The sequence below is a fragment of the Bicyclus anynana genome, chromosome 16, assembly GCF_947172395.1.
Source record: "Bicyclus anynana chromosome 16, ilBicAnyn1.1, whole genome shotgun sequence".
NCBI classification, from domain to species: Eukaryota; Metazoa; Arthropoda; class Insecta; order Lepidoptera; family Nymphalidae; genus Bicyclus; species Bicyclus anynana.
In genome coordinates this window covers 8,388,703-8,405,275 of record NC_069098.1, presented here as the reverse complement: position 1 = coordinate 8,405,275, position 16,573 = coordinate 8,388,703, and the positions used below count along the sequence as shown (strand labels likewise).

The 16,573-nt window shown below is 35.1% G+C and overlaps 1 protein-coding gene across 3 annotated transcripts in view; it reads right to left on the bottom strand.

The window, feature by feature from the left end:
* The window catches only part of LOC112044019 (uncharacterized), a 300,955-nt gene that overhangs the window by 205,019 nt on the left and 79,363 nt on the right, over positions 1–16,573 (bottom strand). For all 3 annotated transcript variants that reach the window (XM_052886228.1, XM_052886229.1, XM_052886230.1), the window contains exons 2-3: positions 13,588–16,371; positions 11,805–11,901 (exon numbers count right to left, since the gene is read on the bottom strand). In XM_052886228.1, the coding sequence (XP_052742188.1) occupies positions 11,805–11,901; positions 13,588–16,320 (2,830 nt within the window). In that variant the 5' untranslated portion in view covers positions 16,321–16,371. The remainder of the gene's footprint in view (positions 1–11,804; positions 11,902–13,587; positions 16,372–16,573) is intronic.

The window sequence follows — 16,573 nt, the reverse complement described above, 5'->3', positions numbered from 1 at the left end:
AGTGGCGATGGATGGAATTTTGACGAAGGTCAGCCGTCCCAAAGAAAAGGAAATTCAGACCGCTTGATTCAAGCTCCGATTTTTCATACATCCATATGTATTCATTACAATAATGAATATGTATGTATAGTTTTTTAAAGGGTATCCCGGAGGGAATCAGTCTGTATGGACTCTTCGCCGCTTCTACCTAGGTAGGTATAGTAAAATTGTAATAGCAGTTAGTAATAGCAATTAATTGTGCATGTTTGTTGCTCCTTCAGGTAGCAACAAATGAACTGATTTGACTGAAATTTGGAATGTAGGTAGAGTATATCCTGGATGAATACATTTACACTACTATTACCCAGGAAAAATCCATTGTTCCCTTGGAATTAGTGAAGAACATTATCTATACTAATATTATAAAGCTGAAGAGTTTGTTTGTTTGTTTGAACGCGCTAATCTCAGGAACTACTGGTCTGATTTGAAAAATTCTTTCAGTGTTAGATATCCCATTTATCGAGGAAGGCTATTGGTTATATTTTATTCCCGTATACCTACGGTAACGGTAACCACGCGGGTGAAACCGCGCGGCGTTTACTAGTTTTATATAAAGCTGATATTTTTACATTACACTTTATTTTATTTTGTAGTATGAGCAATGCATACTTTTTTTTATTCTTTACAAGTTAGCCCTTGACTACAATCTCACCTGATGGTCAGTGATGAAGCAATCTAAGATGAAAGCGGGCTAACTTGTTAGGAAAAGGATGAAAATCTTTATAATCTCGGTTTCTATCCAATATCGTTACGGAACCCTAAATCGCTTGGCGGTACGTCTTTGCCGGTAGGGTGGTAACTAAGCACGGCCGAAGCCTCCCACCAGCCAAAAACTTACGGGTATAATATATATTATGTATGTATATTGTTTGAGTACTAAACTACACTAAACTAGCTCTTTATTTTTCTGTGCTAACTATAGAATTATTAAAATCATAAAACGCAAGTTGAGTAATTAAGTAAAAAATATTAATAAAATAAAATAAAATAATTAAGTTATTCATTGCTAAGAGAAAACTTTAAAGCGCGTATTCCGCTGGAGAGCTTATTAAATTATTTCGTAGAGTCAGTTGCACGGTAGTTCCGGGAAACTCCTTTTCATTTGCATAGCAGTTTACAAGTTCACCACTAACATTTTCTATATTTTTCTATCTTAAATAATGTATTAATTTCTCAATAGCACTTGTGTATTTTTAACCGATGAAATAACGGAAGAACTCCTTAATTCGTTGCGTATGGGTTACTTGGGATACTCTCTCCGCGTATCCCAAGTAACCCATAAAGAATTCATCATCATCATTATCAACCCATATTCGGCTCACTGCTGAACTCTCTCTCCTCCTCTCCTCTCAGAATGAGAGGGGTTAGGCTAATAGTCCACCACGCTGGCCCAATGCGGATTGGCAGACTTCACACACGCAGAGAATTATGAAAATTCTCAGGTATGCAGGTTTCCTCGCGATGTTTTCCTTCACTTGCATATACTCTTTAAGTATGATCACGAATAAGATTTTATTTTTCTCTGATTTTTATGATTAAGATAAATTTGTCAAACGCAAGCTTATAGGAAAGTCTTATTATAAAATTATAAAAACCTTGGTGTTAACTGCACTATACGATTGTGTACTTAGTTCTAAGTAAGTTTGTAAAATGGTTGTAAACAAAAAATATCTAGGCTGAGTTTGTTGTGGGCTCTTCTCGGACCAAAGCGCATTTGGAACCCCCGTAACTACCACTTAATGGTAGTGATTGAAGTCATGACCGACTCGAAACTTGACGTTTCAAAGGTGCTTGTAAACTAAGCCTAATTGAAATAAATAAATTTTGAATTTTGAATGTATATGATAGTTGTAATTAAGGTAGATAGATACGAAACTATGGCCTAAGACGTTCAGGACGCAAAGCAGTGAAACTGCTAAAAAAAAAGTAAAACAGACTTTTTTAATTTAGTTAAAATTTTAAAATAAAACTCACTAAGCTCTGATTTAAAACCAGTGAGCATGTTGCAAGAACTACATAATGTAGCGTATATTCTACGTAATAACCCGACAAATACTATAATAAAGTGTTCAGAGAAATACACAGTATACGATATGAAAATATTACTTTGCAGTTTTCATTTTTCAATTTAAAAATATTTTCTTTAAAATCAGAAATGTAGTATCAAGAAATCTAATATCTGAAATATTATAGAAATGTAATATCTGAAATGTACATTATAATAATATGTTGATATTGCGCCGTAATAGGTAACCAATCTATCACATAAATAAAACTACTTACTCTATATTAATATTAAAAAATTTAACCGACGTCAAAGATCTACTCTAAAAAGTGAAAAATAACATCGTATATATGTCCTTTCTAATGATCGGTTTGAAGGCGGTGCCAAAAAAAACAAAATAATATCTGGCATTGCATCAATTTTTTTGTTAAAAGATTTCATTTTTCTGTTTTTAGCGTGTCTTAGCATAGTTACCTTAAACGTATAAGCAATTTCTTTTACATATTTCAGTTATTTTCGGTTTTAAAACAATATTACTGAGCCGATTTTCGTGAAAATTAAATGTGACCAATCTGAATCTCTGGATCTACTAAACCGATTTTGAAAATTCTTTTACCACTAGAAAACCACATTATTTGTGAATGTCAAAAGCTGTATTTTAACCCAATACTCTCAAGGGAACTATAACTGTGCGGGTAAAACCGCGGGGCATCTGTTAATAACTAATAAATGTAGAAAACGATCAGTACTGAAACCGTTGAAACGGAAGTTTCAGCTTATTGTGAAATGCCACCCTACTTACACCGGCGCACCTAAAACTTTAAGGTCTTCGCTTTTCAGTTGCCGTTTCACAACTGGCAAACCCTTTCCAGTTTTGTGTAATTTTCTAAGTTATACCGTCATTTAATCGATCACACTTAACCTAACACCAAGTTCTGAGAGTTTAGCTCTTTATGACAGAGATCTTACTTTGGTCACCAGTCAAAATGTTGAATTCTCGACTTGGAAGACTGTTTTTCTTTTTTTTAATTCCTAAAATAGACTTGTGCTTGACTAAAAACATGCCTGGTGAAAAGCAATGATACGGTCTAGGTTGGTGCGCGCTTGTCTAGAAAGTGCCTATTCACTCTTGCATTGAAGGTGCACAAATTATAGGTGTTAGGAAACACGGAAGCCGGAAGGGCATTCCACATCTTAGCTGTTCACTAGGTTCCAGGGATAGCTAGTTTAGCTTATGGATCATATGTTAAATGTTCGTGTCCCGGGTGAAAAATAGAAAACATTGGGATTTTTCTTTAAATAAATCAATAATATTATTATATCAATATGCTATGGGGATTAAATAAAATCAAAGAACCTATCTAAAACATTATTGGAGACATTTAAAAACGACTAGTACATAAATTTCATTTATTTTTTAATGTTCAAGTAAGTTTTTCTACATTGCGATAAATGCTTTTCTATAGAATAAACCAATAAGGAATTCATTCGAATGTAACATGGATAAAATTTATAGGGCAGTTTGCAACAAAATATTAATTTGTATGAAGTTCTACAAATATAGAGCAGAATATTAATATCCTGAGTAACCAGCTCTGTAAACCGTTATGCAAATGAAAAGTCGATTCTCGGGACTAAATTACGTCCGAACGGATTCTGCGTAGTCATTTATTATATGTACTATACCTACATAATAAAACTTCTGCAGAGTTTTCTTCAATTTGAAATATACATACAAGTGTATTTGAATTTTAATAAAGATGCGGTAGGTAATGCAAGGGAATGTAATATCTATTGGCAGCTTAAATAAATAGTAAGGCATTTTTTTCATGATCAACTAGCTCATATCCGCCCTTTTTCATATATTTTATATTTTTGGAATTGTCTTCATTCAATTCCATTTAAATAAGTAATATTTATAGAAAAGATTAAATTTTCGTAAATTTAATTTATTTTGGGGATAAATATTTTCCTTCGGCTATTACGAGTACATTGTAGAGTCTACAATATACTCGTATTAGCAGTAAAAAGTCAAATTTAGGTGTCTACAATGTACTTAGACATCTAAATTTGACCCATAATTTTTAATTTATTTTTGGTATTGATATGTACACCGTTCATTAACCCGTAAAAATAATATTGTCTAGACGTTTTTTTTTTAAATAAATTTCTTGAACAACATGTTATTGTAAAAATCTACAGTTTCCCGAATATACCCACGACTGATATTTTAAATTACCACTCCCTAATAGGTATAACCCGGATATTAATGTTTATTGTTCCACGCAGAACCTACAGCGTACCCTCATTACAAAAACTATCATAGCACACTTCAATTATAAACAAAACTCTCTTAATTAAGAAAACAGGACGGACGTTAACAAAAACAAACACCGACATTTCCACCCTTCACACTGTACAGAGTTACGGGAAAATGACATTCACACGATACGATCACGACACGATGTTGTTATCGATTTTTGGTAAACTACAAATATATCATAATTAGCGGACGCCCGCGACTTTGTCCGACCTTAGACCTCTTTAATCCGGCCCTATCGCAAAATCGATTCTTAGTGGATACTTACTTACTACATCAAGCGACTTTCGAGATTTCGTGATGAATGACCTTTCGCATTTATATATCTATTAAGATATCGGATTCCGAAAATAGCGGTACGACATCTTCCACACAGAAAATTTACACAAATTGCCACATTGATCGTAAGTTTGATGGACGTCTTGAATTGACAAATGAAGTCGGTAAAAAAACCACATTATAGAAGAAAGAAATCCACGACGTAATAATTTATTTCAGATAACGCAAACATTTTGTTACATTAATACGAGTATTTCAATCTCACTAACCTTCGTTTTAACAAACACTTGAAAATTACCATTTAATTCTTTTGGAACATAAATTTTTAATTCAATTAATTTTGTATTTTTAAAGATTTTAACTTAATTCTGTATTTTCAGTAAATTCAGAGATTTTATATAGTTTTTCACAATACTTCACTGCAGTGACATCGTGATGTGCCACGATGCGATATCGTGTCGTGTGTACATGTTTTAGGCCTTAAACCCTCGGTCGCACCCATAATAATGATTACAAACATCTGGTGGTAATGGCTAGCACCTTGCGTCGACGCTTAATCCGACTTCAGGACGGTTGGCTATCGGTTCCTTCATTATTAATTACCCACCGTATCTAATTAATAGAATGAAAACGTCCTAAGTACAGTTTTTGTGCTTCATTATCTTGCGTTACGTTTATATTTATTACTAGAGGACGCTCATGACTCTGTCTATATTTTGGTATGTTTTCACGCCTAAACTACTGAACCAAATTTAATTAAATTTCCACAGCTGTTTAATGCTATATTATTGCTGCCGCCTGACAGTAAAAGTTGTTTAGTGATTCTATGTATGTAGCGATAACCACTACATATGCTATTTTCTATTAAAAATTAATCATAATTATATATTGACTTACACAGTGACAAGTTGCATCTTTTCAAATCCAAAATTTTAAAAACTTTTCTTAAGAGCTCCGTTCAATAATTCGATCTGTAATATTCTCATCATAAGTTGTGACTTAAAAAAATACCTAATTTATCTTTTTATTATTTTACCAATGTATAATTAATTAATTGAGCCATACTGTTATAATTGTAATTTTTATTCATAATTTGTAAAATATATAATTGTAATTCTCTCATAATCATTCTTCATTTCATAAACATGTAATTCTCTCTCCACTTATAATTTTAAAATTTTAAAGTTCTCGTTTAATTTTTTTCTTATGATTTTTGTCAAAATGTGTAAATTCAAATTTATATTTTGTTTTTTTCTTTCTATTTGTCAATTTTAATTCCTATTATTCGTACGACCTATACTTTTTGCATGCTGTGGCTACCTATAAGTAAAATTATATGTGTTATGCTACCCTTATTTGTAAAATATTTTGTATGTGTTCATATAATTTTGTTGGTGGTCCAAATAAATAAATAAATAAATAAATAAATAAATAAATAAATAAATATTTTTAACGTGACCAATATTCCTCTTGTCAACTAAGCGAAATTTTTATGCTAGGACTAGCGGACCCGGTCAAGCTTCGCTTTGCACTTGTAGTATGTGCACTTCTTCCCTATCCCTACAGTACACTACCCTACTCCTACCCCTACCCTACCCCCACCCTACCCCTATCCTACCCCTACACCCAAAATGTGATATTTGAAGAACCGCTCGACCGATTTTGTGCAAACATCACATAAACCATCTACTAAAAAGACCGAAAAAACATTTGGTCTGGATAGATGAGCCCGTTCTTGAATTATAAAATTACAACAAAAAGTGAAATTGATTTTTATACGATAAGATAATAATCTAGGGACCGAACTCATTTCCTTTCAGATTTTGAGTCTTTTATGATTTGAAAGAGGCATTCCTACCTATAGATAGTCCTGACAGTAAGCTTTACTAATATTACAAAGAGGTAAAGTTTGTTGTGTCGAAGGGAATCTCTGGATCTATTGAGTTGATTTTGAAAATTCCTTTACCACTAGAAAGCCGCGTTATTTGTGAGTGTCATAAGCTATATTTTGTCTCCATATTCTTACTGGAACGAGAACTATATGAATAAAACCACGGGGCGTCAACTTTTAACATACATACTCGTAAGATTACAGTCTCAATACGATACGCCGCGAACTTTAAATAGCTTTCCATCCGTATTGAGTAATACAGTAAATAAAAATAAAGCAACATACAGAATACATCATTTTGATCAAACAAGCGGATTTAAGCGGTACGAGCGCAAACAGGGACGTGATACCGATACCAAAGCGAAAACAAATGTGAAATAAGTACTCGAGTGTAATACATTTACGTATTACTCGGTCTGTCATACCCTTACATTTATGCCTAAGGCGGAACGTAACAAAAAACCCAAGCAGACTCGCTTAGCGTTCGGCTTTCATGATTAACTCACCAACTTCTCTGTTCGCGTTTTCATTTTCCCAGTATTTTGTTGCTTTGTGCCCGTTTGAGCTGGGAAACGTTGGAATGGTTTTTCTCGGCGAGATAACAAATAGGCCACGTTGCTTAGATTCTAAAGGCGGATATAGATGTTGGACAAAGGGGAAACAGATTTTACAGTTAATGACACATTTTGCATCTTGTTATTTTTTATTGAATTTCATCATGTTTACTTGTATTTGTTATTATTTGCATGTAAACTGGTAGTTGAGTAACTACTGTTTCCAAGTATTTAAATATTATAAAACTGTCTAGCTTTTAAGCGGGTTTGGCTCAAAAAAGCTACAATTCAGTTGGTTTATCAAAAAAAATCGGACGCAAGTTTTTTATAATACAACTGATTTTGGATCGGTTACTGAGGTTATCATGCACAAACAATTTAATAATAATACACGAACAGATATGAATTTAGCTTTATTAGAATAAAGAGATACAGATATATTTATTATGTATCTATGAAAGTAATTTTTAATCTTATTTTTTTATTGGGAAATAATACAATAAGGAACTTAAGCTAACTTAATCCTGATAACTATACAAATCATGCCCACGTGGAATGGTGGCAAGAATACTGGCTGCATTTCCGCGCTGGACAGCCAGGCTGATCCTTTGCGCAAAAAATTACCTTCTGTCACTAGTTGAGACGGCCTTCCGACCTTCTGACGGCCTCCGTGGTGCAGTGGTATGCGCGGATTTACAAGACGGAGGTCCTGGGTTTAATCCCCGGCTGGGCAGATTGAGATTTTCTTAATTTGTCCAGGTCTGGCTGATGGGAGGTTTCAGCCGTGGCTAGTTACCACCCTACCGGCAAAAGACGTACCACGAAGCGATTTAGCGTTCCGGTACGATACCGTGTAGAAACCGAAAGGGGTGTGGATTTTCATCCTCCTCCTAACAAGTTAGCCCGCATCTTAGACTGCATCATCATTTACCATCAGGTGAGATTGTAGTCAAGGGCTAACTTGTAAAGAATAAAAAAAAAGACAACTAGCCGCGGATGTATGCAATTCTTATGGCTTTTGTAAAATGTCTAATTTTAACTTGATTAAGCCGTTAAGATTTTTTCAGAACTCTCGCGTGTTTGTGTATGCTGCTCTTTTATTCTCGCATCGATGGCGAAGAAAAGCTTTGTATCAGTGAGCTTCAATAGTGCTGATTTGAAGTTTAGCTTGACGGCGGCCACGGGAGATAAGTGGCTCTTTAATATCACGAGGGTAGGCAAGCTGGCACTTTGCCATTTGCCGACCGCTCATACGTGCAAACTAATAAGTGAATTGCGGTTTATTAAGCCCTGTAACGTTTGGTTACATTTAGTAGCTAATTATAATGTTATAGACTACAATGTTAAACAAAAATTACATGTGAAATGAACCAACATGAATAACGCTTAGAAGTTAATAAGAAGCTGTTACTATATCAGAAAACTAGCTGACGCCGCGCGGTTTCGTCCGCGTGGTTCCTGTTCCCGTGGGAATATGGGGATAATATATAGCCTATAGCCTTCCTCGATAAATGGGCTATCTAACACTGAAAGAATTTTTCAAATCGGACTAGTAGTTCCTGAGATTAGCGCGTTCAATCAAACAAACAAACAAACAAACTCTTCAGCTTTATAATATTAGTATAGATAACTCTGAGCACTATGCCGTAATTTCTGAGCGGTACAGGTGAGTACAGGAGTGAAGAGTAAAGCTAGCGAGTTTTATCTTTCGACTCCTGCGCTGGAAAAATGTACGGCGTTTACGGGTAAAGTATCTGTATATGTGTACAAAACGAATTGCACAAATGCCGTACAGTAATAAATGACCTATTTTGCTTCTGCAATTGTCGACAATTAAAAGTTTGTTTTGACTTCCGGCACCACCATTTTAGTACGGCACTAGAATTTTCCACATTTATTTTTAATCATTTGTACCTGAGAAATTCTATTCACTCGCGTACTCACCACTGTACCGCTCAGAAATGACGGCATAGGGTTCAGAGTTATTTTCAGATATTTACTGATTGATATATTACGAGGTTTTGTAATACGCGAAATGTGCCAAAGCAATAGAGAGAATTCCTTTTCCCGTGGGTATTCCGAGAAATAATATACCTTTATTCTCACAACTAAAATGAATTTATTGACACCTCAAATATTGAAATCCTTCAAAGCGTCAAGCGTACCAACAATAGAGAACGGTGTTACCCGCATAATTCTTGTTCCCGAGGGTATTTCGGGGAATAACTTCTGGGAATAATCACTTCTGTAACTTAGAGGATTGTAATGATAGTTCACATTAAAGTGTGTCAAACGGCTGTGGAATTTCCTACTAATATTATAAACGAGAAAGTTTGTATGAATGTTTGTTTGGATGTTTGTTACTCTTTAACACCTCCACTACTGTACCGATTTGGCTGAAATTTGGAATGGAAATAGATTTTACTCTGGATTAACACATAGGCTACTTCATGGTGGAAAAATCCATGGATTCTGAGGGATTTGTAAAAAACTAAATTTCACGTGAACGAAGTTGCGGGCGTCCGCTTGCCAAATAAATAGAGATAACAGTTCCGTAAATTAGTGACTACAACTGAAATGGATGTAATGACACCTCAAATATTTATTGATGTGATTGTCCTAACTAAGCGATCCAAAGAAATAGAGATCGCTGTTACGCACATAATTCCCGTTCCCGTGGGCATTCCGAGGAATATTATATACCCTACGGTTCTCCTACCACTGAGACGAACATAAGGATACCTCATAGAATGTTAAGCGCATAAAAGATACAGAAACACTCTAAAAACACAACCCTCTACTGGCAATTAAGTAAAAAGGACTATTTGGGTCTGTTTACTAAAACCTCACAACTGAAATTAATTTAAAGACATCTAAAATATTGAAATCCTTCAAATTGTTCTAACTACGAGTATGTAAAGTGATTCATAGAAATATATATCGCTGTTACCCATATAATTCCCGTTCTCGTGGGCATTTCGAGAAATATTATATACCCTACGGCTCTTCTACCAGTGAGACGAATATAAGAACACCTCATAGAATGTTAGGCGTGCCAAACACAGGGTTTTCTACTACCTGGGTTTGTTTACAAAGACCTAAGCCAAGTTACTTCGATGTAACTCACGTAGCTGAGAGGCTTTTACATAATAGATACTCAAATACGGGTAGGTAGGTACGAGTAGCTTAGTTTACGTTCGGCGCATCAATATGCAAATAGATTCCCTTAGCCAGGTGAACTAAGATAAAATTTAAGGTAAATCTTGGCATCATCAGAACTTTCTGAGTTTGATGTAAGAAGGTTATCTTTTAATTATCTACATCTATACTAATATTATCAAGAGGTAAAGTTTGTGGCATTGTAGACTGTCAGGATCTATTGAAACAATTATGGAAATTCTTTTACCACTAGATAACCATGTTGTCTGTGAGTCTCATGATTTATTTTATCCCCGGATTCTCATCGGAACAGGAGAACTATGAAACCACGGGGTGTTGGCTAATTCTAAGAGAATATAAACATGAATATATATATATATATATACACGGACTGATACACTAAGGCCAAAACACCCTTCCCGAACGGCCCTCTAAGCCGAGGTCCGAGTCACAGAGGAGACGCGATCTTCTGATGTAGATCACATATTTAAATGTATTTCCTTCCTTATTTAACAAAACAATAAAAAGTAATGCATCGAATCGAAGTTTGAACCTCCACACGCCGCAGCGTTTCCAGATGTTAGCGAGTTGTAAAAAGCATGAAATGGAAGGTAATAAAAGTAAGCACCCATTAACTCGTCTTGACAGCAAGTGTCAGGGCATTAAGCTGCGAATTAGAGGAAAACATGAGCGAATAATGCTGATAGATGTCGTGATTCGTGAAGTGCCTCGGGACCAAAGATTCGGCATTGACATCTGTACGCCTGGCGGAATGCCAACAGTTATCTGTATACCGCATGGCTAAAAATTTTATCCGCAAAAACGTTATATAATGTAGTTATTCAATTAACACCGCCCGCAATTTCGATAGCCCAAATATTCGTAATTGTATTGCGTACGATGGATTGTGAATAATTTAATGATTACCTTATAGATACACACTTTTTACAAAATGCTATGTGTTTTATACGAGTACATGACGAATTAAACGTGAAGACTGTAATATTTATTTTAATTGTTCAAACACGGGGTTTTATTTATCGGTATTTTTTATCATGAGATTCTAAGTTGAGCAGCCTGGGGTTGAACCTGTTACGAGCCATGCCGATACTAAATCTGGGAGGCCATGCCCAACTAATTATATATTATTTACCAAGATTTGTTAATTCTTTTATGTCTTTTAATATGGTCGTTGAAAAAGTATTGTATGCCACTGCACGTAATTGGTCATTAAAGCACTCGTGCTGTCCATTGTGCGATTGGACTTGTGACACGACACTCGTGCTACAATGGTCCCCATTACATGACAGTGGCATAAATGACTACTTTATACTCCTATTTCGTAATCTACTCAATTACTCAATTATTCAGCAAGTTTTGTTAATTCTTTTATATCATGTTCGTAGAAAAAGTGTTGTATGCCATTGCACGTAATAAGCCATTGTAGCACTCGTGCTGTCTATTGTGAAATGAGGCGAAGCCGAATCACTTGTGCTACAAAGACCCTCATTACATGACAGTGGTATAAATAACTATAGTACTTAAGTTATTCGTTACCTGGTTGAGAATGTGTTTGCGCATGTTCGGGAGGCTGCATCGACGATAGTGCCGACAGGGGGGTGTAACGAGATCCATCATCCCGCGAGCAACCCTCCTGAGGAAAGACGTTACGTGGTTACATTTACATAACGCTGCAAAAACAAATGTCAAATTAAAAAATAGTAATGGAATTTAATAAACCTTACTCTAGACACACATAGTATCCTACTAGTACAGTAGAAAATTCCTACTACTATTAATAGTATAAATAATACGAGTATGACTTAACTCTTGTCAACGTGTCAATAAGTTCTATGTAATCATAATCTGATGGAGTCAGTGATAGCCCAGTGGATATGACCTCTGCCTCTGATTCCGGGGGGTGTGGGCTCGAATCCGGTCCGGGACATACACCTCCAACTTTTCAATTGTGTGCATTTTAAGAAATTAAATATCACGTGTCTCAAACGGTGAAGGAAAACATCGTGAGGAAAGCTGCATACCAGAGAATTTTCTTAATTCTCTGCGTATGTGAAGTCTGCCAATCCGCATTGGGCCTGCGTGGTGGACTATTGGCCTAACCCCTCTCATTCTAAGAGGAAACTCGAGCTCAGCAGTGAGTCGAACATGGGTTGATAACGAATCATGATTCTCATTAGACGAATCGATACGTTAACAATTTATTGTGAAAGGGGGACTAAAGCCTTATTATTACGCCGGCAAAAGATCCTTTGAGTTCTTGGAAAAGGTAATCGGTATTCGTAACTATACTATAAATACAAAAAGGGTATTATTTCTGTTAAGCCTTTTTGTGTAAGCTTTCTCGACTTCAACTACGTAATCAATATACTCTTACCAAGGACATCATCAATGTTGATCTTATCAATCATAAATAGTCTTTAAAGCTTTTCGTAAATGTAAATCTTTGTGCATGAACATAAGGTACATTTTCGTCTGCAAATTTCGACAAGCTTTGGTTACGTTAAAGGATAATGTGCGAATAAGGTCCCGAGGCGTGTTTAAGTAGAACTTACTTCATTACCGGGTATTAATGAGGCTCGAAACGCCTGCGGTTTCATCTTCATTATACGCAACCACAATATACTATTTATTGCTTTTGCCAATTTGAAGTTAGAAAATAGATTTTAAATATTATTAGTGCTGGACCCAGGAATAAAATATTTATTCATGACCAAAAACCGGACTCTGAAGTTCGATTTTTATTTTCATTTTATAAGTCGAACGGTTTCACCCCTGTGGTTCCCGTTCCTGTAGGAATACGGTGATAAAATATAACCTATGGCTCTCAGGAATTGTGTAGGTTCCCAACAGTGAAATGATTTTTCGGTTCAATAGTTTCAGAGCCTATTCAATGCAAACAAACACAAACAATCAAATCATTACTCGTTATAATATTAGTTTCTAAGTATAGATTATTTATTTAGGTATTAAACTATTAATTACAACCTTAATAGCTAATTTTTGCTTAACAGATTTAGAAAAGTATTCACAAAAGTGGTGTAAAACCTAGTCAGACAATTTTTTGGGGGCATATTTCTTATCGAATGCACCGGGGTCTAGAAGATGGTTTGGTAGGAGAACTTCATAATTTTATCCGATTCATCATGAAACGAACTTCAGAAAAAAGTGTATGGTCTTCTTGAATAATTATTTTGTTTATGGGCCCAAGATTATTATGATAATTAAAAAAATATATATCAAAAAATTTATCGTAATTATGTTATTGGTATAAGAAACTAAACTTTAGGAAAAAAAGAACAATATTTAAGTATCAACTCACCTTTTCGCAATTAGCCGTTGCTGTAGTTTGTGTATGGCTAGTTGATGAAATGCGATATTGCATTCCTGATACGGTACAGAACCCTTCATGATGGTGTGTGGCGTACACCCCAGTTATTGTAACATCAGTATCTTGATTTACGATCACCTCAACTTTCTGCTTTTTGTCCGGCATTTGAGTATCGTCACTTTCTTTTTCAGTCTCATCGTTTTTTGATTCCGACTTCACGCCGGAACTTATCAAGTTTTTTGGCTTCTGCGAGAGATAAGATTCGTCGCTACACGAGTCTGAAGTAGTGTCGTCTTTGCTAGACTTTGGAGAACGCTTTTCGTAACTGGCAGCCAAAATAGCCGTAGCGTTCAAACTAGCCATTCTTTTTTGAACAACCATATCTTTGAGATCCATAACTACTTCATTTCTATTGCGTTTTTTCTTTACTGGAACTCCGGCCGTTTTCTTCATCTTTGGTGGGGGCTTATCGGAATCTGATTTATTTGATGAAGATGACAATTTGGGAGTGGTCTTCTTTTTTTCTGTAGTGCTTTTCTTAGTTCTAGACTCTAATTCGCTATCTTCACTTGAGGAAGTAGAAGATTTAGGGTCCCAGTATTTTCCCGCACTTCTTATTCCAGGAACACCACGTAAAGTCCTTTGAGGTATACTATCATCAGAACTATCTGAACTGTCTTTCTCTTTTTCTCTTTTATTTTCATACTCCGATTCAGACGTACTTTCTAGTTTTTCACTATCTTTAGATTTATTTTCTTTCTTTTTAGGGGACAAGTTCACCTTCGACGTACTTGGAATTACTTGTCTATCAACTGTTTTCATAAGCCCTAATTCCAAATGAGTTCTACTTTCATTTTCGTATAAACAATGTACTTTCGCTAAAGCATTTAATGATGCCATTCTATGTTTCTTAGGACCTGACCACATTGATAACAACTTAAGTCTTCTCTTACTAGGCTTTTCGTTTCCTATTAATGCGGATGTATCTTTCAAATCAATTAAGGAATCTTTAGAAAGCTCTTTCAGTTCTTTTGAAGTTGACTTTTTAGCGGTGTCTGTGATTCTCTTGTATTTTTTATTCTTTGTTTTTTTATTCTTGCATTTATCTGATTCAGAAGATTCTTTATTATCGTTATCATCATTTGATTCACTGACACTTTCTTCAGAGGAAGTGTAATGGAACGTTTTAGTGTTAAGAGAGAAGGTAGAAGTGTTAAGTTCATCATCTGATAGTGAACGTTTTTTCTGTTGTTTTTTAGATTTACTTACAGTTTTCTTAACATTACTGGTTTTTACTGGACTACAAATTTCTTTTGGTGGAGATTCTTCTCGATCAGGAAATTTGATTGGACTAAAAGGTTGGCCGGTAATACTTGATTTTCTTGCTACCATTTTGTATGATTTGCTAACTATTGGAGGTTTTTCTTCCATCTGCTTTTCACTGTCGAATATTCCAAAATCTAAACCAGTAGTTACATAATTACCAGTAGTCTGGCTTGTAATTAAATCTTCAGAACGCTTATTAGCTTTTAACTGTTTTACAACTTCTTCAATAGGCCTATGAGGGGAAAACTTTTTTCTTTCCGAATCTGATTTTTTATCTATAACAGTACCTTTCACCCTTGCTATAGGTCGCACTCGACCGATATTTTTAGTAACGGGAGTTCTGAAATCAGACAGAATACTTTTCGGTGAATCCACTTTTTCTGAAAAAGTATAAACGTCAATATCAGGGCCTTGAGATATTAGGTTATTTGAAGCACTCTTTTCTTTACTGCTATCGTCAGTTTTAGTTTCACACTTCATTGATAGAAATCTTTCAGAAACACTTAAGTTCCCTTTGGAATTTTTGCAACATTTTACGTCTATGTCGACAGTTCTTGGTGACCTACTCGAGGTAAAGAACTTAGGTGGTCGCTCAGTTTCAATTTTAGGCATTTCTGTAGGATTGTTAGATATATTAGTAACTGGAACACTTTTCGTTAGTGATTCTATAATTTTTGGTTGGTCTGGTTTTTCATTTAGGATGTTTTCTTCCTTCTTTTCACTCTTTGTTTCATTTGGCAAACGAGGATTTTCATGTACTATTATTTTAGAATCATTTTTGTTATCTTTGTTTATTTGCTCCAAATTACTAATATTATCATTTTTAAGTTGTTTCTGCTTTTCTTGGTCACTTTCTTTGCTTAAAGGAGTTACTTTTTTCCTTTGGCTTGGATTGGCTTTTTTTGGGTTCGATTTTAATTTAGGAATTTTCACCGAACCTTTTTTAATTGCATCTAAGTTTATTTTGTACTTTACGTCATCACTGTCTTTTTCATCATTTTTTAACTTAGGAGAAGGTTTCATTTTCTTGGTTAATTGAACTGGTCTTTTAGAAACAACTTTCTTTGGCGAAGTTTTCGCCTTGTCTTTTGTCTCTTTGGATTCTTTTTTACATTTTTTGGAAGGAGAATTTTCTCTCGATGCATTGGGCTTAGATGATTCCACTTTAGCAGCTTCTGTTGTCGAACTACTTTTTTCTTTGGCTGCAGCATCTCCATCAACTTTACTTGTAGCCGCATTATCACCAGAAACCTTTTTAGGGCTCTTTATCCCAGATTTTGGAGAGGCTTTAACTTTCTTCGGTGCAATTGCACGCTTTCTTACTTGCTTAGCCGTTTTAAACGACGTCTTGCCTAAAGCTCCCTTCTTCGGTAAGGGTTTTGCAGTTTGTGACCGCATTGTCCGCTATATTAGATTTGTTATTCATTGAACGATGTTGATGTTCACATCCTGAAACAAAAAAAAATACTCTTTAGAGTTGCTACTAAGTATTTAAACGAACTTTATTTATTTAGAAATAGAATTGATGTAATTTAATGTAGAAGCATAAGAGCGGTCTCGGTATATTTCGGCGCATTTCACTTGTTTCACCATTTTATTTGAGTAAGTACTTTATATATATACGTACTACACAAAATTCTCAATAATGATA